General features: G+C 44.7%; 1 protein-coding gene across 1 annotated transcript in view; it reads left to right on the top strand.

The window, feature by feature from the left end:
• Positions 1-26,637, top strand: part of NUP133 (nucleoporin 133) — a 167,659-nt gene that overhangs the window by 35,882 nt on the left and 105,140 nt on the right. The window contains exons 7-8 of the mRNA XM_083176459.1: positions 20,858-21,010; positions 22,418-22,488. Coding sequence (XP_083032585.1) covers positions 20,858-21,010; positions 22,418-22,488 — 224 coding nt within the window. The remainder of the gene's footprint in view (positions 1-20,857; positions 21,011-22,417; positions 22,489-26,637) is intronic.

Raw genomic sequence — 26,637 nt, 5'->3', positions numbered from 1 at the left:
TAACATTACATCTTTGCCTCCAAGGCCTTTTGTCACAGTCTGAGATGGCTCTGCCAATCAATGTGAACATCTCTTTGGCTCTCTGGGGAGCCCAGGCCATCCTGGCCATCCACCTTGTATTTTGTAGGCCAATGCCATGATCTTAATTATTAATATCTTAATAATCAGAAGGTCACAAAGACAACAGTGGTGGAGGCAGCTGAGTTCCTTTCCTGGGCAGAGACCTTTTTGTTCCGACAATCTCATTTGTGTTCATACTTGGAGTACAAAATTGAGAAACAAATTTCTGCCCCCAGATGTAAGTTTCTCCCATTGAAGTGGTCTCCCAACCCAGCTGTCTTCGAACTGTTTGGAATTAACGGCGTGGAATCAAAATTACACAATTGATGTGACAACCCAGTGTACCACCTGTTTTCACAGTGGATGCCATGACTGTTCCATGAGATTTTCAGCTAGTTAATCTGTTTCCACTGACTCTGTGCATCAGGAGTCAACAGCTTTATTTTAATACTAGTTGCTCTAGAAGGGTCACGCCGGTCATGGTACGCTGATATTTTCAAAATGTCTGTAGGTTCGCTTTAATGGCCTGGCTTAAGAAACCACTTTTTAAAAGCTACTGTCTCCCCCCTTTTTTTATTATTATTAATATACTGCGAGCCTTGAAACTGTGTTTGTCACTTAATTACCTTTGGAAACTTTACATCTTGTGACATGAACAGAAAAGAGTTCATATCTCCCAAGTTTCTCCTTTCTTGTTTCTTGGCCTTCCTTAGTACAGATTTCATCCCTGTAAATTCATTTCCAGCATATTTTGGTTCTTTCAGAGGTCCAAAGCTCCCTTTTACAGGGTGTGGTGCAAAAATCAATTTTTCGACCGACAGTAGGATCTTAACCTTGACCTATCGGCTCTCAAACACGATTTGAGCGTTTAGTTTCAGCGTATTTTCAATTTGCTCCTTGGAAACTGTTCTTCCTTATGCCTATGGCTGGGCTTTTTTTTAATATACCATACTGTAGTTCTCTATAAGGTTCCTACATTCCAGTTGAATGTTATTTCAGCTTTACATTTTAAATCAGGAAATTTCTTTCCAATTTTTATTTCTTCAACATCTTCCTGGGATCAGGAAGATCTGGCCCTTCTGGGACCTGTAGATTAACTTGGACAAGACTTCTGTCTACTTCACAGATTCTCTGCTTGTTCATTACGGCACACACAAGCGTGGATAGCTGCAAAGAAGACCTTTATGTGTTGGATCCTCAGAACTATTCTAGTGCAGAGCATCCAGCACCAGATCAGGTGTCTGCGCATTACAATATTTGGATGGCTCACAGTCAATGTCTAGGTAGACAATAGGTCGTCATCAAAACGATGACTTTGACAAAAGATCAACACAAGAAAAGCTAATTGTTGACCTAGAGCATGCTGACCTGTTGATGGTTTATGTAGACACACGTTTTGTAATTTTAGTCTGAGCTTTCCTACTCCTTGAAGGGGTGACTGAAGGTCCAGTGTCCCCAAACCATGCTGTAAGAGAAAATTAGGATTTTCAGTCATTCTCATTGAATCCTTTTCTTAGGCAGGCAGGAGGACACCGCAGGAAATTTTTGGGGAAAGTGTCTGCAGCGCTGGGGAATGCTAGTGTTTGGTGAGCAACCTAGCAGTCACCACGATGGAGGAATGCCAACCTCTAAAACTTTAAAGAAATTATTTGAAGAACATGGGACACTTATTGATATGTCTGGAAACCATTATAACAAAACCAATTTAATGAAAACACAAAACTGCACAAACACAAGTAGAAATAATTTTATAAAGAAAGGCTAAAAATATTAAAATAATAGATAACTAATATACAACAAAGATTTACCTCCCGGAGGTCATGGATTAATAAGAGTTCATCTTTAAATGGTCGCAAGCTTGCTAATAATTGAAATGTACACTCAATATGAAAATGGCCTCAGATCCTCGATCTGACTGGGATGAATGGCGATAATCCTTAATGGGGAGAATGGTGTCCAGAAGTTGGATAAATGGCCAATGATCAGTATACGGTCACATTAGGATATCCACTTATTTATAGTATCAAAGTGCTGGGTGACATTTACCTCCAAGTGTGTAGATAAATATCACGAATTCTGGGCATCAGGCACTCTACAGGCTGTAGCTCTCTGCGTGTAGTAAGGCTCACACAGCCCTGTGGGGTAAAGCTTTTGCGTAATGTAAGGATGCTGTCTGTTGTGCTGTGACCGGCACTGACTTCCCGGCTGCCTGTCCTCCGGCGTGGTGGCTCCTGCCGCCGCAGGGGACCTCACTGCTAGTGGTATGCAGCGGCTGTGCAGGCTCCAGCCATCGCAGTTATCGACGTGTAGGCTGGCACCACAAGTGGATGCCACTGGATTACAGCTATGAAGCTGGGCAGGGGGACAGTGCTTCCCTTTCTGATGTGTTTTTGGTTCTTAACAGTTTTTCCCTACTAGTTTATTTTATTGTTTATACCAGTTTCACTCTATTACAGGTTGGGTATCCCTTATACGGACATCGTAGGTTTTCAGAATACTTGGGGGGGGGGAGGGTTGTTGCCACAGCGGCCATCGGATATGTCTTCAGTGGCATCCATGATCCCAAGGATGCATTGTGCTGGTGCACCGGTGAAGTCACTGGCGTACATGTGTAATGCATCCTTGGGAACGGGGATGCCACTGAAGACTAATCAGTGGTCACCGTGGATGCCAGTGGACAACGTGACAGTCAGGGAACCAGGTGAGTATGTAAAAAAAGAAAGAATATTCTGAAATCCGGAGTAATTCCACAAAATGCTTATGTTCCGGAACATTTTGGATAAGGGATACTCAACCTGTGCTGCGACTCCTTACCAGTCAGTTAAATAGGTACTGGCATTATGGGGTTGCAGAGAAAAGGGGTTTTTCAATCTATACTGAACTCTTGCCCATCCTGTAAACCTATGGTCCAGTATCCTCCAGCCAGTTTGAGAAAGGTAGAATTATACTCACCGATAATTCCTTTTCTTCCTAGAGATCCCATGGCAGCCAAAACCTTGGGATTTCATACCTCTCCCTTCAGATAGACAGGTTGGTTTTTTCTAGGACCTCCCCCTTCCTGTATAAATGGACTTTCCACCCCTCCATCCTTGTCTTTTTGAGTGTCTCCTTTCTTAAGTCCTGAAAAAAACACAAGGGGCGGGCAAACTAATGGCGTCCCTCCCTTTTTCTGCTTTGGTATGTTGTCCCAAGGTCTTGGCTGCCATGGGGATCGTAGAAGAAAGGTAGAATTATACTCACCGATAATCCTAGAGATCCCATGGCAGCCATTAGTTTGCCTGCCCCTTGTGTTTTTTCAGGACTTAAGAAAGGAGACACTTATTATAGTTGGAACTTCCTGACCTTCTTGTTGATAGACAAAGGATATAAGTTCATGGATCCATCTTGCCATGGTTTGTTTAGATGGTGACATTCCTTTCCTTGGCCCATCTGTGATTATGAATAGATTTTTGGACTTCCTTATATCTATAAGTCTCTCTAGGTAAATAGTGATACCTCTCACTAGATCCAGAGTATGCCACTCTTCTTCTATTTCTCCTTTTGGTTCTGGATAGAATGAAGGAATTGTGATCGCTTGATTAAGATGAAACGTGCTAACAACTTTAGGCAGAAAATCAGGATGAGTTCTTAATACCACCCTATCCGGAAGTATCTTCAGGTATGGTTCTTCTATGTACAGTGCCTGGAGTTCACTGATTCTCCTTGCCGAAGTAACGGCCACTAAAAACAGAATTTTCTGAATTTCATTTAAGGGTTCAAACATTTTTTTTGTCAATGCTTTTAATAACAGATTTAGGTCCTAGGGGGCTACCAGTGACCTGACTGCTGGCCTTATCCTCTTAACTGTGTTGCAGAATCTTTGGTACGACCGACGCGATGCCCGTGATTTCCCATAGGGAACAATGTTAAATTTCTCAATTGACCCGATTTTTCTGTTCAATGCCTCAATTGACCCGATTTTTCCATAGGAAACAATGTTAAATGGCCCACAGAGGCCAAATAGGCACCCTAAAGTGTGAAATGGCCCCCACAATTGTTAACGCCACCCCACGATCAACGTGAACCCGAAGCGTGGCGAGCGCAGCGAGCCCGCGAGGGGCGGCGGTACGCGTCCTACGACCTTTTCATACCCCCACTATCCACGTCGGCGTGGAGTTGAGAATAGTGTGGCGAGCGCAGCGAGCCACCGAGCCCGAAGCGTGGCGAGCGGACACGGATACCTGTGAAGCCCGCAAAGGGACGCGTTTACCTGTGAAGGTATCCGCGTCCGCTCGCCACGCTTCGGGCTCGGTGGCTCGCTGCGCTCGCCACACTATTCTATTCTCAACTCCGCGCCGACGTGGATAGTGGGGGTATGAAAAGGTCGTAGGCTGCGCTCGCCACTCTTCGGGTTCACGTTGATCGTGGGGTGGCCTTAACAATTGTGGGGGCCATTTCACACCTTAGGGTGCCTATTTGGCCTCTGTGGGCCATTTAACATTGTTTCCTATGGAAAAATCGGGTCCATTGAGGCATTGAACAGTAAAATCGGGTCAATTGAGAAATTTAACATTGATCCCTATGGGAAATCGCGTTGGTCGCGTCGCACCCGATTTTTAGTGCATTCAATGGCCGCGATGCCCGCGATTTTTTTACCTGCGATGCCCACGATCAAAATCGTGGGCGCCGTGCTAGGTAAAGAGTACCGAATCTTTTGATAAGGTCTTCTTCCGACAATTTTCTACTTAGTAGTACACTTAAGGCTGAGATTTGCACTTTTAAGGCTGAAGTGGCTAGACCCGACTCGTATCCTAGATATAAAAACTGTAATACTTGGGCTGTAAAAGAAAGACTAATATCCGTAGCTGAGCCTTTCCAACGAATGAAAGCCTGCCATACTCTATAGTACACTAGAGATGGGACCTTTTTTTCTTGCTTGAAGTAGTAGTCCTACTACTTGATCTGACAACCCTTGACTCCTCAGTATCCCCCTTTCAATTTCCATGACTTCAAAGATAGTATTTCTGGCTTTGGATGTACCACTGGACCTTGGTGCAGAAGACCAGGTATGTTGGGTAGAGTCAAGGGTTCTTGAATGGCTAACTTTAGGACTGTCACGATCTCCTTGGCCAGAAAGGTAGGATTATAATCACTATGACCTGATCCTCTATTATTTTCTTCAGGACTCTGTGTATTAATGGGAATGGGAAGAATATGTACCCCAAGCGACATTTCCATCGTACTGAGAAGGCGTCTACTGCAGAGGTCTGGTAAAGATAATATCTCAAAGTATTTTTCTACCTTCCTGTTGGAGGTTGTTGCCATCAGATCTATATCTGGTTTTCCGAATATCCTTACAACTTGTTGGAATACTCCCGCATCTAGTTCGCATTCTCCTGGAAAAATCTGCCAGAACATTGCTCTTTCCTGGAACAAACACCGCCGTTAATGAAGGAATGTTTTCTACTGCCCATACCATAATCTTCGTGATTACAGTCATTAAGTCTCTACTCCTTGTTCCACCTTGATGGTTCAGATGCACCACTACTGTAGTGTTGTCCGAGAATATTCTTAAATGTTTTCCTCTTATTTCTTGTTTGAAGTAACTGATCGTCCTCCAAACAGCCTCTGCTTCACGTGAATTAGAAGATTTTTGGCTCTTTCCTTGACCACACTCCTTGAGTTTTTAAGTTGGACATATGAGCACCCCAACCTAGAGAGCTTGCATCTGTTGTGACTGTCAGAAAATGTGGAAGTGCCAGTGATGTTGCTCTTCTTTGTATCTCTGTACTCATCCACCATCTTAGAGAATTTTTCACTTGTAATGATAGCTTGATCTTTGTCTCCATATCTGCTTCTCTTTTTAATAGGAAAGAATTGCCCACTACAAAGCTCTGAGTTTCCAATGAGCCCAAGGTATTGTCCAAATGGCTGACATCATCATTCCTAGAAGCTTCAAACATGCCTTCAATTGAACTTCTTTTGATTGAATTATGCTCTTGGAGTTTGACTGTATCTTTTGACACATTTCTTCTGAATCTATCAGCAGCCCCAGGAATTGAATAATCGGTACTTGTTTCCTAGCACGGCCACAACGATCATAATCGCGGTCATCGGGGGTAAAATCGGGGCCATCGCGGGCATCGCATGCGCAAAAAAATCGGGTGCGATGGGCCAGACGCGATGCCCGCAATTTCCCCATAGAGAACAATGTTAAATGCCTCAATTTACCCGCGATGACCACGATTTCCCATAGGAAACAATGTGAAATGGCTCAATTTACCCAAATTATCATAGGAACAATGGTAAATGGGCCAAAAACACCCCTGAACATTGAAATGTCCCCCCAAAAGTAGTTTACGCCACCACGTGATCAACGTGAACCCGAAGCGTGGCGAGCGCAGCGGTACGCGTCCTCCGACCTTTTCATACCCCTACTATCCACTAGGGCGTGGAGTTGAGAATAGAATAGTGTGGCGAGCGCAGCGAGCCACCGAGCCCGAAACGTAGCGAGCCCCGCGAGGGGACGCGGATACCTGTGAAGCCCGCGAAGGGATGCGTTTACCTGTGAAGGTATCGGCGTCCCCTCGCGGGGCTCGCTGCGCTCGCCACGCTTCGGGCTCGGTGGCTCGGTGGCTCGCTGCGCTCGCCACACTATTCTATTCTCAACTCCACGCCCTAGTGGATAGTGGGGGTATGAAAAGGTTGGAGGACGCGTACCGCCGACCCTCGCGGACTCGCTGCGCTCGCCACGCTTCGGGTTCACGTTCATCGCGGGGTGGCGTGAACTACTTTTGGGGGGACCTTTCACTGGTCAGGGTTTTTTTTGGGCTTTCTGGCCCATTTACCATTCTTCCCTATGATGATTTGGGTAAATTGACCCATTTAACATTGTTCCCTATGGGGAAATCGCGGCCATCGCGGGTGGACCATTTAAGCATTTTTAGGCGCACACGACGTGACCGACCCGATTTTTCACTGTTTTCAATGCATTTCAATGGAAAAATCGGGGGCATCGTGTCGGTCGCGTCGCAGGCCACTAAAATTACCCCCGATGGCCAAGATTTGTGGCCGTGCTAGGAAACAAGTACCGAATAATCTTTGATGGTTCTATCTGACTCTCTTGATTTATTATCTATCCATCCATGTTCTTCCAGAATTTTTATTACTGTTGATAGGTCTTGTAACACCTTTTCTCTCGATGGAGCTGCTATAAATAAATTGTCCAGATAAGGCCATATGCGAATGTTTCTCATTCTCATGTATGCTATCACCGTAACCAAAACCTTCGTGAAGACTCGTGGTCAAACCGAAGGGCAGGCAGGTGAATTGGAGATGTTCTCCCATCACACAAAATCTTAGGAATCTTCTGTTTTGAACTCTGACTGGTATGTTGTAGTACGCATCCTTGAGATCTAGGGAAACCATGAAATCTCCTTTCTCTATCCCTGATAGAATAGACTTTTGAGTCTCCATCCTGAATTTTCTTATTTCCACATAAGAGTTTAATCTTTTTAGATCCAGGATCATACGGTATCCTCCTGTGTTTTTCTTTACTAGAAAAATATTCTAATAAAAACCTTTCATCTTTTGATGGGTTGACACTGGTTCTATAGCCTTGATCTTCTACAATTGAGTTATGATCTTCAACTCTTTTTTTTCTCTGACAGATTTTTTGGGTTTTTGATATCCAGAAATGATCTCTTCTTGGAATTTGACTGAATTCTATTGCATATCCTTCCTGAATTATCTTCAACACCCATCTGTCTCGAATGGTATTTCTCCAGCTCTCTGAAAACATGGACAGACGTGCTCCTACACAATAGCCGCTGTAATTGTCATTGCCTAGGTCCTCTTCTGAAGTTCTGACGAAAGGACTGCTTTGATGACTAGAAAGAACCTCATTGGTTATATGGTCTTTGGTTATATGGTCTTCCTGGTCTGTAACTTCTGGATGCTCTATATTGTTGTCTGGATGAATCCTGAAACTGGTATTTGTTCCTTTTTTCTTGTGGAAGCCTAAGTGATTTTCCACCCGTGATTCTATGTATCAGTGCATCCAGTTTTGAACCAAATAATTGAGAACCCTCAAAGGGAAGTGATACTAATCGGTTCTTGGAATGGGCGTCTGCCGACCACGATCTCAACCATAGTGCCCTTCTTGCTGATACTCCTTGGACAAAAAGGGATGTCTGTTGGCGCTATGGTTGAGAACAGTGGGTGTTTATCTATATCCCAGCAATCTTTGTGGTAGAGGGATGCTGCCCTCTAATTGAGCAAATACTGGAAGAAATTACCACTTGGCGCTTTGGATGTAGAAAATGAATCAATTGCATATACAAATATATAAAAACTTTATTATAGAATATAAAATATGATAAACCTAAAGATAAACCTTATTAGAAAAAATGGTGATGGTTACAGCGCTTTAAACCTTTTGTATGTGGGGGCAGCTCAACTGAGTAGCCCGTGCTCAATGGTAGTATTAATAAAAGTATTAGTTAAGCGCTCTCCCTTGGTATATTTGGTATGTGGAATGAGTGACAAGATGCTTGTGGTGTGAAATCAAATATAAGTTTATTAAATCAAAAAGCAGTGTATATACATGTACATGAGAATAAACGTAAATGTTGAGTAAGTAAACCTCGGATGAGCCCCTGTGGGGGAATTGGGCTGCCAGCAGGCTCCTTTTTACCATAAGCCTGTGGGGCTTATGTCTCAAACAGGTTGGGGTGGTGTGTGTGTTGCCAATGATAAGCCCTTGGGGGTATAAGGGGTCAGCAGAACCCTTTAGCCATAAGCCTGATGGCTTATGTCTTACGGAGGCAAATGGGCGTGTGGGTGGGGGAAGGGGTATGCCTGTGAGGCCGGGTGGGTGGTGCACAGTAGTCCAGAAAACACAGAAATCACAGGGGGCTGGTGGCAAAGTCAATGGATGTCTGGGTGGGCAGTGCTGGGTGGCGGCGTCCCGCTCCCAGAGATCTTACCCAGTCAGGCAACTTGCAGAGTGTTCGCAGCGGTGCTGTGCATGATTTCCAGGCTGCTGTAGCCAGTCCAAGGTGAGAGGTGCTCACCCGGCCGGCAGTGATGTTGGAGCCGCTCTGATGTGAGAGGACGCGGCTTCCACGAGTGCATCCCGGACGCTACTTCCTGGATCGGCGTGATGACGTCACTGGGGGAGTGTGCTGGCGACTCCGGTCCGGAGACTTTGGTGCTTGTAGGAGATGCTTGTTGAATGTACCAACAAGCATCTTTGCCACCATCATCAACTTTGCCACCAGCCCCCTGTGATTTCTGTGTTTTCTGGACTACTGTGCACCACCCACCCGCCTCACAGGCACACCCCTTCCCCCACCCACATGCCCATTTGCCTCCGTAAGACATAAGCCATCAGGCTTATGGTTAAAGGGTTCTGCCGACCCCTTATACCCGCAAGGACTTATCATTGGCAACACACACACCACCCCAACCTGTTTGAGACCTAAGCCCCACAGGCTTATGGTAAAAAGGAGCCTGCTGGCAGCCCAATTCCCCCACAGGGGCTCATCCAAGGTTTACTTACTCATCATTTACATTTATTCTCATGTACATGTATATACACTGCTTTTTGATTTATTAAACTTATATTTGATTTCACACCACAAGCATCTTGTCACTCATTCCACATACCAAATATACCAAGGGAGAGCGCTTAACCAATACTTTTATTATTATTAGAAAAAATAATGAATAAACCTTAAAAGAAAAAATGTAAAAGAGAAACTATAAAGAAAAAATTAAAATAAATAAAATAAATCTGCTCAATTGAACATATTAGTATGCACTGTAATAGACATCGGAGGTACACATAAATATTTGATGTCAAATCTCCGCCTGATGTTAATCCCACATTGGGGTAATTTGGTAAATGCAAGCTTTTTGTTTTAGTATAGAGACTCGGTAGTCCACTTAAAGAGGTTAGTGTCCACACTGTGGGATAATTCACTCACACTTGTGGTTTGGAGTCCCAGATGGTCCCTTATACTGAGTAAGTGGCAAGTAGCAAGGAATAGTTTGTAAATGGTGCTCACTTACGTGTGCAGATACGTGCCTTCCCTGTAGTGCGGGTGGCTTGATGTCGAAGGCTTGTTGGATAAAATAGCTGGCTGGCACACTGTGGGTAAGTGAGCAGTGTCCACATAAGCTCCTTAATCGATGCAGCATCTCCCTGCTGAGCCGCCGGAGTGTGTGACCGGGTCAGGCTGTTCAGCGTGATGGGGAGAAGTGGCTGTAATGAGCCGGACAGGAGACCGTGTAGAGGCTGAATAGCAGCGCCTGCCGTGATGGATGTACGCCGCTGGGGGTTTGTTCAGTGCAGTATGCACGATGTGCCGGTTCTCCTGCACTTGTTGAGACCGGAGCTTGTGGATCCTTAATAAGACGCGTTTCGCCACACACTGGGCGGCTTTATCAATTTGAAGCTTTTCTTTTAAGGTTTATTCATTATTTTTGCTGATACTCCGGCTGCCATGGATCTCGCCAATATCTTTTTGCATTGTTTCTAAATTTTTTAGCAGATATTGTTAGGAGATTCTGTCCTCAATGTCACTGTAACGAAGTTCCCCAGAGTCTTAACGCCCTTGCTACTGATGCCACAGATACCCCTGTTTTCAGAGAAACTGCTGAAGAGAAATGTAATTCTCTAAGGGACCCTTGCATCCTTCTGTCCATCGGATCTTTGAATGAAGCCCCATCTTCCAAGGGGATTGTGGTTCTTGAAGTCAGTTCTGCCACGGCCGCATCGACTTTAGGCAATTCACACCATTTTAGGAAGAGTTCATCTTTTAACGGGTACATACTGTATGTTCTACTCTGGACAACTTTCCTTGTCTTTTGTCAAGATTAGACCATTCCTTTGAGTCTTTCATAACCTGGTGTACTGGAAAATGACGACCTTTCTTTGATCTGTCTTCGAATGATATATTTTGTCCACCTTCTGGTGTAACTGGCTCTTTAACATTCATAGTTTTATATATATAGCTTTCAAGATATTTTCAACATTATCAAAGTTAAAGATCAATGGGGCAGATGTATGATGTGTCGATATGGGGGAGAAGGGTATCAGCGCACGTTATGTGCACTGATGACGCTTCTCCCCCATGTATGAAGCGGCCGCTATGCGCCCCTGTCCATATCGGCGCTGCTATCAAAATGATAGCAGGCCGAATGTATGAACGGTCACCATCGCTGATTGTTCCGCACGAAGCCGGGTTTGGCTTCGCCAGCATCAGGCTGGCGAAGCCCTATCTAAACAGCAGGGACAGCGCTGTCCCTGCTGTTAGGTCTGGGCTGCGCTGGAGATCCCGCGCATGCCCAGTGCGGCCGGCCGGGGGACAGGAGATAGCGCATCAGTATTAACTAATGCGCTATCTCCAGAAAGGGACATCGCCGAAGGGGGGAGTTAATGCTCCCCCGCTTCGGCAGACAAGATGTTAATACATCTTGTCGATGTCCCTTCCTGCTTCGCCTCGCTATTGAGGCGAAGCAGGAAGTATCATAGCGGCGCGATAAGCGCTGCTATGATACATCTGCCCCCTAGTCTCTTCTTTGATCTCTCCTTCCTCTGCTGAAGTATCTTCTACTTCTACCACCAATTCCTCTGAAGATGCATTATCATCACTAAAGCCAGCTTGATCCCTGGATCTTTTACTTCCTTGAGAATCTAAAAATTCTTCTTTGGTCACAAAATACTTTTTCATCCAATCCATAAGATCTTGTAGCATTTTTGGTTGTACCGGAGTAGGCGTAGTATTAGCCTCACATTTTTCAGAGTTTTCCCTTGAGAACTAGGAAATGCTGTATCACAGATCATAGATATAGTACAGTATCTAAATTCTTCTTTTTTGTTGTCTTCTTTTTTGGAACCGTAGTAATTTTTTTAACAGGCACACTACAAGTAAATCCAACAAGAAGATTTTTCTGTCACTGTTATTCTAAATGATAATATACAACTAGCCTACCTAACACAGTAAAACTTATGGAGCTTACGTCGCAGGGGCACGATCCGATCTTTGGGGGGAAGGCAGATCCATTTTGTAATATGCAGCAGCACACCTGCATAATTCATACATATAGTATTGGTATAACCAATCCTTTTTTAATTCACATAGAAGGTAACAAGATGAATAGTTTCCATACCTTACAGCAGGTTCTGTTTGCTAATGCAGCAGGACAGCACACAGCCTCCTATCAAAACCCCATGCAGGGCTTTAAGTAGCTGCAGAAATAAAAAAAAGGCACCAAACTCAATGTTTGATCCCATTGCATTCTGGGATATGTAGTCCGCAAGGTGCTGATTCCTCATTAATGCCTCATTTTATATGTGCATATTTATTTGCTGTCCACATACTTATATTACATATATGTCAAAAAAACGCTAAATTAAAAGTTAGCATTTACCTGCAGCGTCTTGTTATTAAAAGACGCGAATTCCCGGACTCGCCGCTGGGGATTATGGGGCTTGTAGTTCCATATCCCATTCCTTTCCGGCCGGAAGCTTGCGTCAAAGCGCAATTACTTGTGGTCTTTGTAGTCGTCCGGAAATCAGGCAGCGTTACAGGCATATTCTCATGCTGCTTCTGCTAGCATGTCCTGCAGACTTATAACATTTCAGTATGCCGCTGAGGGAACCCTGAACCGACTCCAACATGGGCACACTTTCAGGTACGATTCCTTATGGGCAGAAAACCTCTGTTTAGGCCACGCTCCCATGCTGCTCTTTCCCCTTTTGGGAACCCCTGCTCATGAAGTAAGCTCCACTAGAAATTAACAAACCTACTCTGCCTAGTCTAACTCAAAACTAAGAGACAGGAAAAAAAGACAAGGATGGAGGGGTGGAGAGTCCATTTATACAGGAAGGGGGAGGTCCTAGAAAAAAACAACCTGTCTATCTGAAGGGAGAGGTATGAAATCCCAAGGTTTTGGCTGCCATGGGATCTCTAGGAAGAAAAGGAATTATCGGTGAGTATAATTCTACCTTTCTCAAACTGGCTGGAGGATACTGGACCATAGGTTTACAGGATGGGCAAGAGTTCAGTATAGATTGAAAAACCCCTTTTCTCTGCAACCCCATAATGCCAGTACCTATTTAACTGACTGGTAAGGAGTCGCAGCACAGGTTGAGTATCCCTTATCCAAAATGTTCCGGAACATAAGCATTTTGTGGAATTACTCCGGATTTCAGAATATTCTTTCTTTTTTTACATACTCACCTGGTTCCCTGACTGTCACGTTGTCCACTGGCATCCACGGTGACCACTGATTAGTCTTCAGTGGCATCCTCGTTCCCAAGGATGCATTACACATGTACGCCAGTGACTTCACCGGTGCACCAGCACAATGCATCCTTGGGATCATGGATGCCACTGAAGACATATCCGATGGCCGCTGTGGCAACAACCCTCCCCCCCCCCAAGTATTCTGAAAACCTACGATGTCCGTATAAGGGATACCCAACCTGTAATAGAGTGAAACTGGTATAAACAATAAAATAAACTAGTAGGGAAAAACTGTTAAGAACCAAAAACACATCAGAAAGGGAAGCACTGTCCCCCTGCCCAGCTTCATAGCTGTAATCCAGTGGCATCCACTTGTGGTGCCAGCCTACACGTCGATAACTGCGATGGCTGGAGCCTGCACAGCCGCTGCATACCACTAGCAGTGAGGTCCCCTGCGGCGGCAGGAGCCACCACGCCGGAGGACAGGCAGCCGGGAAGTCAGTGCCGGTCACAGCACAACAGACAGCATCCTTACATTACGCAAAAGCTTTACCCCACAGGGCTGTGTGAGCCTTACTACACGCAGAGAGCTACAGCCTGTAGAGTGCCTGATGCCCAGAATTCGTGATATTTATCTACACACTTGGAGGTAAATGTCACCCAGCACTTTGATACTATAAATAAGTGGATATCCTAATGTGACCGTATACTGATCATTGGCCATTTATCCAACTTCTGGACACCATTCTCCCCATTAAGGATTATCGCCATTCATCCCAGTCAGATCGAGGATCTGAGGCCATTTTCATATTGAGTGTACATTTCAATTATTAGCAAGCTTGCGACCATTTAAAGATGAACTCTTATTAATCCATGACCTCCGGGAGGTAAATCTTTGTTGTATATTAGTTATCTATTATTTTAATATTTTTAGCCTTTCTTTATAAAATTATTTCTACTTGTGTTTGTGCAGTTTTGTGTTTTCATTAAATTGGTTTTGTTATAATGGTTTCCAGACATATCAATAAGTGTCCCATGTTCTTCAAATAATTTCTTTAAAGTTTTAGAGGTTGGCATTCCTCCATCGTGGTGACTGCTAGGTTGCTCACCAAACACTAGCATTCCCCAGCGCTGCAGACACTTTCCCCAAAAATTTCCTGCGGTGTCCTCCTGCCTGCCTAAGAAAAGGATTCAATGAGAATGACTGAAAATCCTAATTTTCTCTTACAGCATGGTTTGGGGACACTGGACCTTCAGTCACCCCTTCAAGGAGTAGGAAAGCTCAGACTAAAATTACAAAACGTGTGTCTACATAAACCATCAACAGGTCAGCATGCTCTAGGTCAACAATTAGCTTTTCTTGTGTTGATCTTTTGTCAAAGTCATCGTTTTGATGACGACCTATTGTCTACCTAGACATTGACTGTGAGCCATCCAAATATTGTAATGCGCAGACACCTGATCTGGTGCTGGATGCTCTGCACTAGAATAGTTCTGAGGATCCAACACATAAAGGTCTTCTTTGCAGCTATCCACGCTTGTGTGTGCCGTAATGAACAAGCAGAGAATCTGTGAAGTAGACAGAAGTCTTGTCCAAGTTAATCTACAGGTCCCAGAAGGGCCAGATCTTCCTGATCCCAGGAAGATGTTGAAGAAATAAAAATTGGAAAGAAATTTCCTGATTTAAAATGTAAAGCTGAAATAACATTCAACTGGAATGTAGGAACCTTATAGAGAACTACAGTATGGTATATTAAAAAAAAGCCCAGCCATAGGCATAAGGAAGAACAGTTTCCAAGGAGCAAATTGAAAATACGCTGAAACTAAACGCTCAAATCGTGTTTGAGAGCCGATAGGTCAAGGTTAAGATCCTACTGTCGGTCGAAAAATTGATTTTTGCACCACACCCTGTAAAAGGGAGCTTTGGACCTCTGAAAGAACCAAAATATGCTGGAAATGAATTTACAGGGATGAAATCTGTACTAAGGAAGGCCAAGAAACAAGAAAGGAGAAACTTGGGAGATATGAACTCTTTTCTGTTCATGTCACAAGATGTAAAGTTTCTAAAGGTAATTAAGTGACAAACACAGTTTCAAGGCTCACAGTATATTAATAATAATAAAAAAAGGGGGGAGACAGTAGCTTTTAAAAAGTGGTTTCTTAAGCCAGGCCATTAAAGCGAACCTACAGACATTTTGAAAATATCAGCGTACCATGACCGGCGTGACCCTTCTAGAGCAACTAGTATTAAAATAAAGCTGTTGACTCCTGATGCACAGAGTCAGTGGAAACAGATTAACTAGCTGAAAATCTCATGGAACAGTCATGGCATCCACTGTGAAAACAGGTGGTACACTGGGTTGTCACATCAATTGTGTAATTTTGATTCCACGCCGTTAATTCCAAACAGTTCGAAGACAGCTGGGTTGGGAGACCACTTCAATGGGAGAAACTTACATCTGGGGCAGAAATTTGTTTCTCAATTTTGTACTCCAAGTATGAACACAAATGAGATTGTCGGAACAAAAAGGTCTCTGCCCAGGAAAGGAACTCAGCTGCCTCCACCACTGTTGTCTTTGTGACCTTCTGATTATTAAGATATTAATAATTAAGATCATGGCATTGGCCTACAAAATACAAGGTGGATGGCCAGGATGGCCTGGGCTCCCCAGAGAGCCAAAGAGATGTTCACATTGATTGGCAGAGCCATCTCAGACTGTGACAAAAGGCCTTGGAGGCAAAGATGTAATGTTACAGCGCCACAATCTAAAAGTCACATGGTCACAATCAAGAATATATGTGTGTATCTACCAGGAGAGCTCCAGGATCAATACTTCAGCAGCTGATACTTGAGTAGAGAAGCCATCATGGCTAAGTCTGTGAAACCCCAATGGCAGACCAGTTTCTCTATGTAGAGCCCACTCAACATAATGTAAGTCCTGGTGACTTAGGAAGTCAGCATCCCAATTTTGTGCACTGACAGAGCTGGAAGATTATACCATGTCCAGTGGTGGATGCAGCCAACCTCATTGATGGTGCCACCCTGAGTTTTAGGATCAGCTCTCCTGAGTAGTTCACCTTTTCTGGAACAATTGCTGACAAGACACGAAAACCCACCCTGGATGATTTGCATTGGTAGTGAGCACGACCCAGTCCAGGATACACAAAGTGCACCCCCTGTCCAGTTGGGACCGATGGAGTCACCACAAGAGGGAGTGATAAGCCTCATACAAGACAATGATCGTTTGTACCTTGAGGTGCAGACAGAACCCGTTTCACTGTTCTAAAATTTCCATTTGATAAGGATGTAAGCGAAACTGGGTGTATTCCATGTCGAATGAGGAGACCAAGGAACTCACGACTGACATATGGCACTGACAGAGGAATGTACGAAACTCATGAGATTACATCAACCTATATTTTCACCAACTGATCCTTCACCACTTTAACTGTAGAAGATCAGTCAGATAAACATGGACCTTCAGGATACCTGGAGACTAGGCCAGGAGAAGGTCATCCAGAAAAGCCAAAATTCTAACAACCTTAGGACAAAGGTGAGCAGCTATTTCACAAAAAGCATGACTTGCCACAGACACCTCAAATGATCATGCTTGAAGTTTGTAGTCATCGGACCACAGCATGAAGCCTTAAGAAGCGCTGGTGGCCGATTCGGATGGGGATGTGTAAATAGGAATCCTGGATGCGCCAAGAAGACAAAAAAAATCCCTAAATTCCATGGCCAGGATGATGGAGCAAAGAAACTCCAAGCCAAATCTGGGGATCCACAGATACCTGTTCAATGTCAAACAAAACAAGTCGTCCAGCTTCTTGTACATTAACAGGCTGGTATAAAAACTCGTACCACTCAGAACTGGGATGTGACCCTGCAGGCCAGAAGGGAGTACAATGATCTGATGGAAATAAAAAAGGTAGTCCCGGGAGACTATGCATCTGGTAAAAGCATTGCCATCCCCTTCCAATCATATGGGGGAAAGCAGAAGTCAGCAGAAGTATATATATATATATACACAAACACAGGGGGCCCAGCACTCACTACAACAAACTAACTCACCTTAACATTCAAATAATCAATAAATAAATAATGGGGTTTTAGTTCATGAATTGATCAATGCATTTAAGCTTGCAGCCCATCGCCAAGGGACCCCATTTCACTGCAAGTCCTACACTAGCAACTGTTTTTCTTGAGAACCTGGCACCTGCTTACACATCATAGCTAAAATGAACATGTGTTTTTTTTCTGGGTTAATGCTCAACTGCCAAGTAACATGGCTTTTATAAGGTGAGACAATCCCAAACACAGCACCTGAATTAGAATTAAAGGGGCAGCTGTCACAGGTTTCAGGTAAATGAGCTTATCAAGGGTGCATGAGAAAGCTATGATCACAGTAACAGAGGTTAATAAAAATCAACCCAAATATATAGATACAGAAGTACCAACACACTCTGTTAAGGTGAGTTAGTTTGTTGTAGTGAGTGCTGGGCCCCCTGTGTTTGTATTTACTAGAGTGTGTGGTCACAGGCCACCGCACCCCACCCTGGGATGTGGGTGCTGTTTGCACCCCATTCCTAGGAATGGCGAGTGTGTTGGTACTTCTGTATCTATCTATATATATATATATATATATATATATATATATATATATATATATATATATATATATATATATATATATATATATATATATACAATTTTTTGGTGGTGTGTCACTCCCCGCATATGAACCAGACAGGAAACCGGTTTAAAGCAACGTTTCAATGTCTTTATTTAGACATTTTGTTTGTTGAAATCGCTTAGTGTGGGCACCCAGCTAGTTATCTACAGCGTATGTGCGTTTGGACGTGCCGGTCTTCTGGACTTCATATATATATATATATATATATATCGGTACTTGTTTCCTAGAACGGCCACAATCGTGAGTGATCGTGGCTCTTAATTAAGGGACACGATCCTCACGATGTGGCCGATTTTTTACAATTTTTTCACTTTGATTGACAGAAATCGGGTCAATCGGTCGGTCGCGACCAATTAAAATCGGCCGCGATGCGACCGACCGATTGACCCGATTTTTCCATAGACTTCAATGTTAAAAAATCTTTTAACATTGAAATCGGTCGGTCTTGTGCCATTATAATGGCACAAGATGAGATGGACTTGATTAAGTCCATCTCACATAGGGAAAAATGATAAAAAAGGTGAAATGGGCCAATATGACCCATTTCACATTTTTTATGTGCCCGCCATGACCCCACGATAGACGTGAACCCGAAGCGTGGCGAGCGCAGCGAGCCCGCGAGGGGCGGCGGTGCGCGTCCTCCGACCTTTTCATTCCCCTACTATCCACTAGGGCGTGGAGTGAGAATATAATAGTGTGGCGAGCGCAGCGAGCCACCGAGCCCGAAGCGTGGCGAGCGCAGCCGTATACCTGTGAAGTTAGACGCGTCCCCTCGCGGGGCTCGCTGCGCTCGCCACGCTTCGGGCTCGGTGGCTCGCTGCGCTCGCCACACTATTATATTCTCACTCCACGCCCTAGTGGATAGTAGGGGAATGAAAAGGTCGGAGGACGCGCACCGCCGCCCCTCGCGGGCTCGCTGCGCTCGCCACGCTTCGGTTTCACGTCTATCGTGGGGTCTAGCACACTTATTAACATTTGGGGGGGCAATTTAAACAAATCTGGTGAAAAAAAAAAAAAATCGGGTGAAAAATCGGTCGATCGGATCGGTCGCATCGTATGCGACCAAATCGCATGCGATGCGATCGATCCGATTTTTTATCTTACGACCACAACGATCTAAATCGTTGTGGCCGTTCTAGGAAACAAGTACCTATATATCATTTTCCTTCTAGGAACCAAATGAGGCAGGGCGCTGGAGGGGCGGACCGGGACCGCCGCGTCACTACAGGGGGCGTGCCCGGGCCGCCGCATCGCTGAAGGGGGCTTGCCCGGCCATGACTACGTCACTGAGCTGCCGGGACGTAGCCATGGCCGGGCAAGCCCCCTTCAGCGATGCGACGGCCCGGGCACTCCAGCGGGACAGACTGCAGGCTGATTTAGCGGGGCGCTGCTAGAGGGGCAGGGCGCATTTTGCCCTTTAAAAATCAGGCAGGGCGCAGCGCCCCGCTAAAACAGCCTAGCGGGAACACTAATATGTATATACATACCCTGACATCAAGCTTGATGAGACCTTAGTGTCCGCTTCTTATTACTTTATTTACTGCACTATAAGACCTGGGTGTGCCTCCCAACTTTTGAGTTATATGTATATTTAACAGTTTAAAATGGGGCGTGGCCTTCTGGGAGCTAGGCCACGCCCATTTTTGTGGTCGCGGCTCTTTATCTTAACGGAACAAATTTTTGGGCTCTTTGTCTCCGATTGGTTGGCCACCCCTGAGCTACAGGATGGTGAACGGATGTTAAATTACCTTTTCCATTAGTAAGTTATGGGACACTTAGAGCTGTCATAGGTGCCTATGGCAGTGATAAGTGGCATAGATGTAGCACCGATTTCTTAGCCTGCTAATAGTGCTATCAATTCCCTTTAGTAAATTTCAGTAAGTGATATGTTCAGGGATTTTCTCTGCCCCTTTTGTTTGCCAACCTTATCTCTCTTTACTACATGGACCCCTAAATTTGGGGAATTTGTACTAAGTTATGAACTCTTTTAGAGAAACATTGAATTCTGTTAGCCTTTTTTTCTTTTGGTTCTTGTGTATTATCTGGGCGCCCAATGTTGAAAATTGCATGCCTTAACTTAAGGCATGCAATGCGATGCGATTGACGCAATTTTGCCATAGCAATCAATGTTAAATGTTTCCAAATGGTCCCTTACACTCAATTTCACATTAGGGGCAATGTTAAATGCCCCCCTAGGGTCCCCCCATTAGGTGTATTAGCCCAAATGCCCCCGCATTGTTAATTTTTTCATACCCCCACTATCCACGTCGGTGTGGAGTTGATTTTATATAGTGTGGTGAGTGCAGCGCGACACCGAGCCCGAAGCGTGGCGAGCGCAGCGAGCCCCTCGATTGGACGCGGAATACGAGCCCGAAGCGTGGCGAGCGGACGCAAAATCATGTTAAGTAATCCGCGTGCGCTCGCCACGCTTCGGGCTCATATTCCGCGCCCCCCTCGCGGGGCTCGCTACGCTTCGGGATCGGTGGCTCGCTGCGCTCGCCACACTATATAAAATCAACTCCACGCCGATGTGGATAGTGGGGGTATGAAAAAATTCAGAGGACGCGTACCGCCGCCCCTCGCGGGCTCGCTGCGCTCACCACGCTTTGGGTTGGCGTTGATGGTGGGGTGGTGTTAATAATGAGGGGGCATACACCTAATGGGGGGGGCCTGGGGGGCATTTAACATTGCCCCTAATGTTAATCGGGTGTCAGGGACCATTTGGAACCATTGCGATTGTGCGATTTGGTCGCATGCGATGTGATTTTCCTGACCCGATGAAAAAATCGGGCGCCCAGATAATACACAAGTTTTTTGTTTTTTTTTAGTCAATCTCAACTCATTGGTTGTGGTGTCTTTCCTTTCCAGCTTCTCAATGTGCTTTGGGATAAAGAGGATTGCTTCTACACTCTCACTAGCTCCAGTATAAATAAATGGGAGATGGATGATACCTCTGAATATCATGTTGTCAGTTGGGATACGAGCCGGGTGCTTAAAGAAAATATCTCTGATGCCATCTGGGTAAGTGGGTTGGTTTTTGTATTCTCCCTCTCTCATTTGCTGTTAAGTGACAGAATGTTTTCAAAATCTCACAAATAAATTTGTGGTGCGATATATGTAATTTAGATATTTCTATACTGCGTGTTGTTTTCCTGTGCCCTATTACACTGTACTATTGTTAATTTGGGAGCTAAAGTTAATTTATCTATATATTCTTATCACCTCTAGTTTACCTAAATGCAGCTCCATATACAATTCTGGGTTGTTAATAGAAAGCTATATTTTAAATAATATTACAGTGCACATTATTACAAGAGTGCAAAAATAAGATAATTATTTATTAATGATTAAAAAAAATGAATACACATCTTCAAAATGATTCATTTTTAAAAATTAAATTAACGTAATGTCCAAATGACTAAGGTGGTTTTGATGACCGTTCTCTTTAATTTGTTATAAATATGGTAAAGTACTTAGGCCACTCCAGCATATAAACATCCAATATTGTGATGTACTGTAATCATTTCTAACATGCAGCTCTTCAATAGCCATGCTATTCTCAACCTTCCCCCTTAGTAGTCATGTAGGCTTTGAGCACTATTCCATGAACAGGTGAGCAAACTCCAGTATGTATTTTGGAAGGTAATCAGCAAAAGAGGGTGAACATGGCTATAAAGTGATATACCAACAATGGAAATAGCAGCTGAGTCAGATAAGTGAATCATTTGGTGCAATAGTCACTCCCCTTAATGATTGGCGATTTTCTTCAGAAGGAAGTATTTTGCTGCCATAGCAACTGGACTTCCTCCTGTTTGTGTTGGTCTGGTCACTAAATGGTCTGGTCACTAAATGATCAGTTATGTGGCAGATCCGATTTATAATGTGTGTGATTTTTATTTATTTTTTTGGTCTGGCCAGTCTTAAACTTACTATACAGTACAAATACCTTTTTAAAAAGTAAAAAATCGATTGTGGGATTCTGTTTGAATCACATCTGTGAATCCATGCAGAAAGCAGGTTATATACTTAAATACTATATATCTCGCCACCCAGATCATCCATTGGCATCGAGAGCCAAACGCACTGCTGCTGCTGGTTGAAAGAACTTGCACCGTTGGGACAAAGTAGAAGTTTAGATAGTGTTAGGCCTGTAAACACTTGCCACCTCATGGCTCTGCACTAGCCTGTCCCTCACCAGATAACTGTGACATATAAACATAATGCACTTAATTTAATATTATTTTTCTGAATTTATCGATAAGAAGCATTTATCCTAGGGGTGCCTTGAAAATATTTTGATGCTCAAGGGTGCCGTGATTCAAAAAAGTTTGGGAACCCCTGGTCTACACAATTACTTTTTTTTTTTTTTTTTTTAGCTTTGGAATAGTAAATTTATTTAAATGCTCAATGCTTTTTTTTTATATATAGGGTTCTGAAAGCAACTACGAAGAAATTAAAGAAAGCATCAACATTACATATTTGGATTTAAAGCTGAACATGTGAGTCCCTTTTGACATTTTTTATGAGATCGATTGTTCAGAAACCGGTTACGAAAGCACGCCGGAAAAAATAGGGGCAAATAATTGCTGCTGTTTAATGTTTCTTATACAATAAGACATGATTACCATGTTCTCCTTCCTACAGTGCAAAACTGTAATGAGGAAGGGTATAGAAATGTTTGCATCATATTTTTATTTTTTTTCTGGGTCATTTAGTACATGTATTCTGCCACAGATGCACATAAAGGAAGTCTCTGACAGTTGTGAGTGGCAACCCTTATGCAAACAGTGGAAGGTAGTGAACTCCCTATGTTAATTCCCTTAGCAACACCAGTTGCATGTAAAGATCCAGTGAGGAAGATAAAATGGTAATGCTTGAGGTATTTTATTGCTGTACCTTGAGATGATGCACAGATATACCTTGGGAGATGACACATAGAGGTCAAAGCAAAATCCTTTCTGCAGCTCAGGAGTACATGTCTGCACCCATAGAGACACAGCTACTAGAAGTGAGCTCACAGAAGAGGAGGAGTCACATGACATACATATGGTAAATCAGGGCTTGACAAATTTTTCTAAAATCTAGGAGCCAGGACAAAAGTATAGGAGCCAGACAAACTAAATCGACCCCAAAAAATAAAAAGACTGAAAACTAGGGCCTTAGTCATAACCCACACTGATATTGTACAGAATGGAATTGTATTATACACAGTAATACATGATAAAATAATGCATAGTCATATTTACCACATTTATGAATGTTACAGTACATCATGTATACTGTATCTGTATTATGTAACACATGAGGGCTGACAGTGACAGTGCACAGTTGTAGCACACAGCAAGGAGAGATATTTACCTCACAGCTCATGGAGGCAGAGTACAGGGCTATGTGACACATAGCAGGACAGTAATCTTCCTTCAGATTGGGCCACACAAGTTCAACCTACCCTGCATTCCCAGGGCTGTATTGTATACACTACAGGGAGCTAAGGGGGTGGGGGGGTTCACGAACGGTGTGCCACAGGCTGCACACAATGGAGCTTACCTCATAGCTCATGGAGACAAGAGTACAGGGCTATGGGACAGGCACCGGACAGAACCTGGGCTGCAAACAGGATGGTAACACACATGCACACTGAGCACAAGTTAGACTCATGCATGCACACTGACTGTGAGCTGCCAGCTGATTGGAGCAGTGACTGTGTTACTGACACCAGCTCCTGGGCCGACACCCGCGGCACTCAGCTATACAGACAGAGGGAGAGGGATTTAAATAGCTGCTCATCATGTGAGGGACGGAGGTATGCGGCCGGGTTGGTTTTGGGGTGGGGTGGGGTGGGGGTACATCGCGGACGGTGTGCTGCCCCAGCCAGTAATACTTACAATTGGCAGGAGGGCAGAAGGAGCTGCTTGGACACCAGCTCCTGCGCTCTTACTGACACCCGCATTACTAGCTAGTAGCTAAGCGGGGAGGGGAGAGGGATTCAACTAGGTGGCCACAGCACACAATGCAGGAGCTGGAGCAGTGACTGTTACACCAGCTCCTGCGCCGTCACCCGCGGCGCACAGCTATACGGACAGGGGGGAGCGGGTTTCAAATAGCTGCCCACTGTACTAACACCCATCATGTGAGGGACGGAGGTATGCGGGCGGGTTGGTTTGGTGGGTGGGGGGGGGGGGGGGGGGGACACTGCTATCCGTGGGTATGGTTTAGTATGGGGACACTGCTATCCGCGGGTATGTGGCTTAGGCACGAGCAGGGACACACTGCAGCTGCGTCCTATGACCTCAAAAGGCGGCAGGCCCCACCTCGAGGAATCTAGTCGCCAGACAACAAAATCTGGTCGCCATGGCGACCTGGCCCCCGGGGTTTGTCGAGCCCTGAGGTAATTAAATCCATAGATAAACTTACAGAGGTTAATATAACTTGGCCAGTAGATGGCAGCAAAGGATAACAAATACACAAGAACAGTAAATCATATAACATCCATACAAAATGGTGGATTCAACTTGAGAACCCTAACTAGGGCAGCACAACATGCTAGACACAGTGTTCCCAATTATGGAAAAACTTCCCATCCCAGGAAACGTTTTGGTGCCATGCTTTTAGGAAAAAATGATTTATAGCCTCTTTAACAGTGAATTCTACAAATGTCTTTTTGGCATCAGAATCCGAATTGCTTTTATTGGCCAGGTATACTTGCGTATGCTATGAATTAGATTTGGGTTGCTGGGCAACAGCCAGGGTGGGAACAAGTAAACTGTGACAGAGATATTACACATACCTATATGCTCTAGACCTGGGGTAGCCAACCCTAGTCCTCGAGAGCTACCAACAGTGCATGTTTTGCAGGTCTCCTCACAGAATCACAAGTGAGCTAATTAGCTCCATCTGTGTATCTTTTAAAATGTGTCAGTGATTAATGAGTGCAGCTGTGCAGCAGCTAGAAAATGGGAACTGTTGGTAGCTCTCGGGGGCTAGGGTTGGCTACCACTGCACTAGGCGTATCCTGATGAGGGGCACGGCCATGGAGAACCTATATTTGCTGAGCTGCACAGCACCCAGGCAGCCATTCAGCGGCTCCACTTGGTGATTGCAACAGCCCGATAGGTATAGAGTAAAAAAACAGTACAGATGTGGAACATGACGGGGGAGACATGGGGTACATATATTTGCAGAGCTGCACAGCACCCAGGCAGCTATTCAGCAGTGCTATTGGTCCATTACAAGAGCCAGCTAGGTAAACAGTAAAAAAACAGTACAGATTATGGAACATGACAGGGAAGACACGGGGTACATATTTTTGGCTGGGTGGCACAGATCCTAGGCAGCCATCTGCAGCACCATCATGACTTTGCTTCTCATAGGGCAGCAGTAAAAGGCCATCTCCTCTTCAGCACACCACAGCCAGCACGTATGGATCCAGAGCTGGCCTGCTGTAGTGCTGGGGGTGGGCCAGTGTGGCAGGAGCAAGTCATTGTGTGGATGGGGGGGTGGGGGGGTGGGAGAGTTTGTCCCTCTCTGGGCTGATGTCCACTTGCGCTGCTCCCCCCGTTACAAGTGCCGTTCACCTCCTCCCTTGGGTGTCCACCCGGGGGGGGGGAGGACTGCCGCTAAGTTCGCCTGGAGCAGGAACATTGATGGGGGGCGGTGTTTGTGTTCTAGCAGTCCTTGACTGGGACCTGCAGGCTGTAAATCTCTGCTATTGCTTCCGGATGTTTCAATTGTGGCCATGGGTCCTGCCGGCCGGGGCGTACCTGGTGGTCTTCATCCGGGGGGCTTGCTGCTTCTCTGTGCTAGGGGCCACAGCGCTGTCTGCCTGGGGACACTCTGCACGCTCCGCCCTCCAGCCTCTTTCACCCTCCGCTCGTCTCTTACCACCTCCTCCACCACACTTCTCTGCAGAGCAAAAGCTACTGCAGCATGGCCATTATTAATGAGTACCTCCTCCCTCGTCTGGACATGCTGGATGAGGGAGGGGGTCTGTAACGACCTCTAGTGTACACACTAAAAGATTATCTTTCAGAACAGGCTTTCTGAAAGATATCTTTAACTGTATCTTCTAGTGTGTATGTGGCTTAACTATTGTACCACTTACATAACTTAAGACCCCATACATTTCACCCTATACCAGCAGATCGGGCAAAGAAATCGGTCCAAATTGCAAGTGTATGACCTGCTTACTGTTCCGATGCGTGGTCCTATCGGAGTCAGAGGTCAGACAGGCTGCACATAAAATCTTATTTGAAGCCGTCGGCAGCATATTGTGGGTTCTAAGCATTGGGTGGGTGCTAAGATGATTGGTTGAGAGAGCTCTCAGCCATTCAGCAGTCACCCAGTCTTTTGAATAGGATTTTTCAAATCTGCCACACCTGCATGCAGCTACCTGGGCTTACATGTGATTTATATTGCATCCGATTTATCACATGTAAAGAAAATGGCACAGTGCCAAATCTTATTGAGCTGCAGGGGGAGTCAGGGCAGACCCTAATGTGTGGGGGCCTTAACACAAGAAACTGTGACATTTAAAAACTTTATCATAACTTGTCAACAATCACATTGTTTGAATGCTTTATCTTGAATTCAAAGGTTGTTTTTCAGACATTGAAATTTGGATGGTCTAAGTTTTGTTACTTAAGATATAT

The sequence above is a fragment of the Crinia signifera genome, chromosome 3 (genome assembly GCF_055691185.1).
Source record: "Crinia signifera chromosome 3, ASM5569118v1, whole genome shotgun sequence".
Lineage (NCBI taxonomy): Eukaryota > Metazoa > Chordata > Amphibia > Anura > Myobatrachidae > Crinia > Crinia signifera.
The sequence above is the reverse complement of the archived record's forward strand: the minus strand, read 5'-3'. Positions and strand labels throughout refer to the sequence as shown.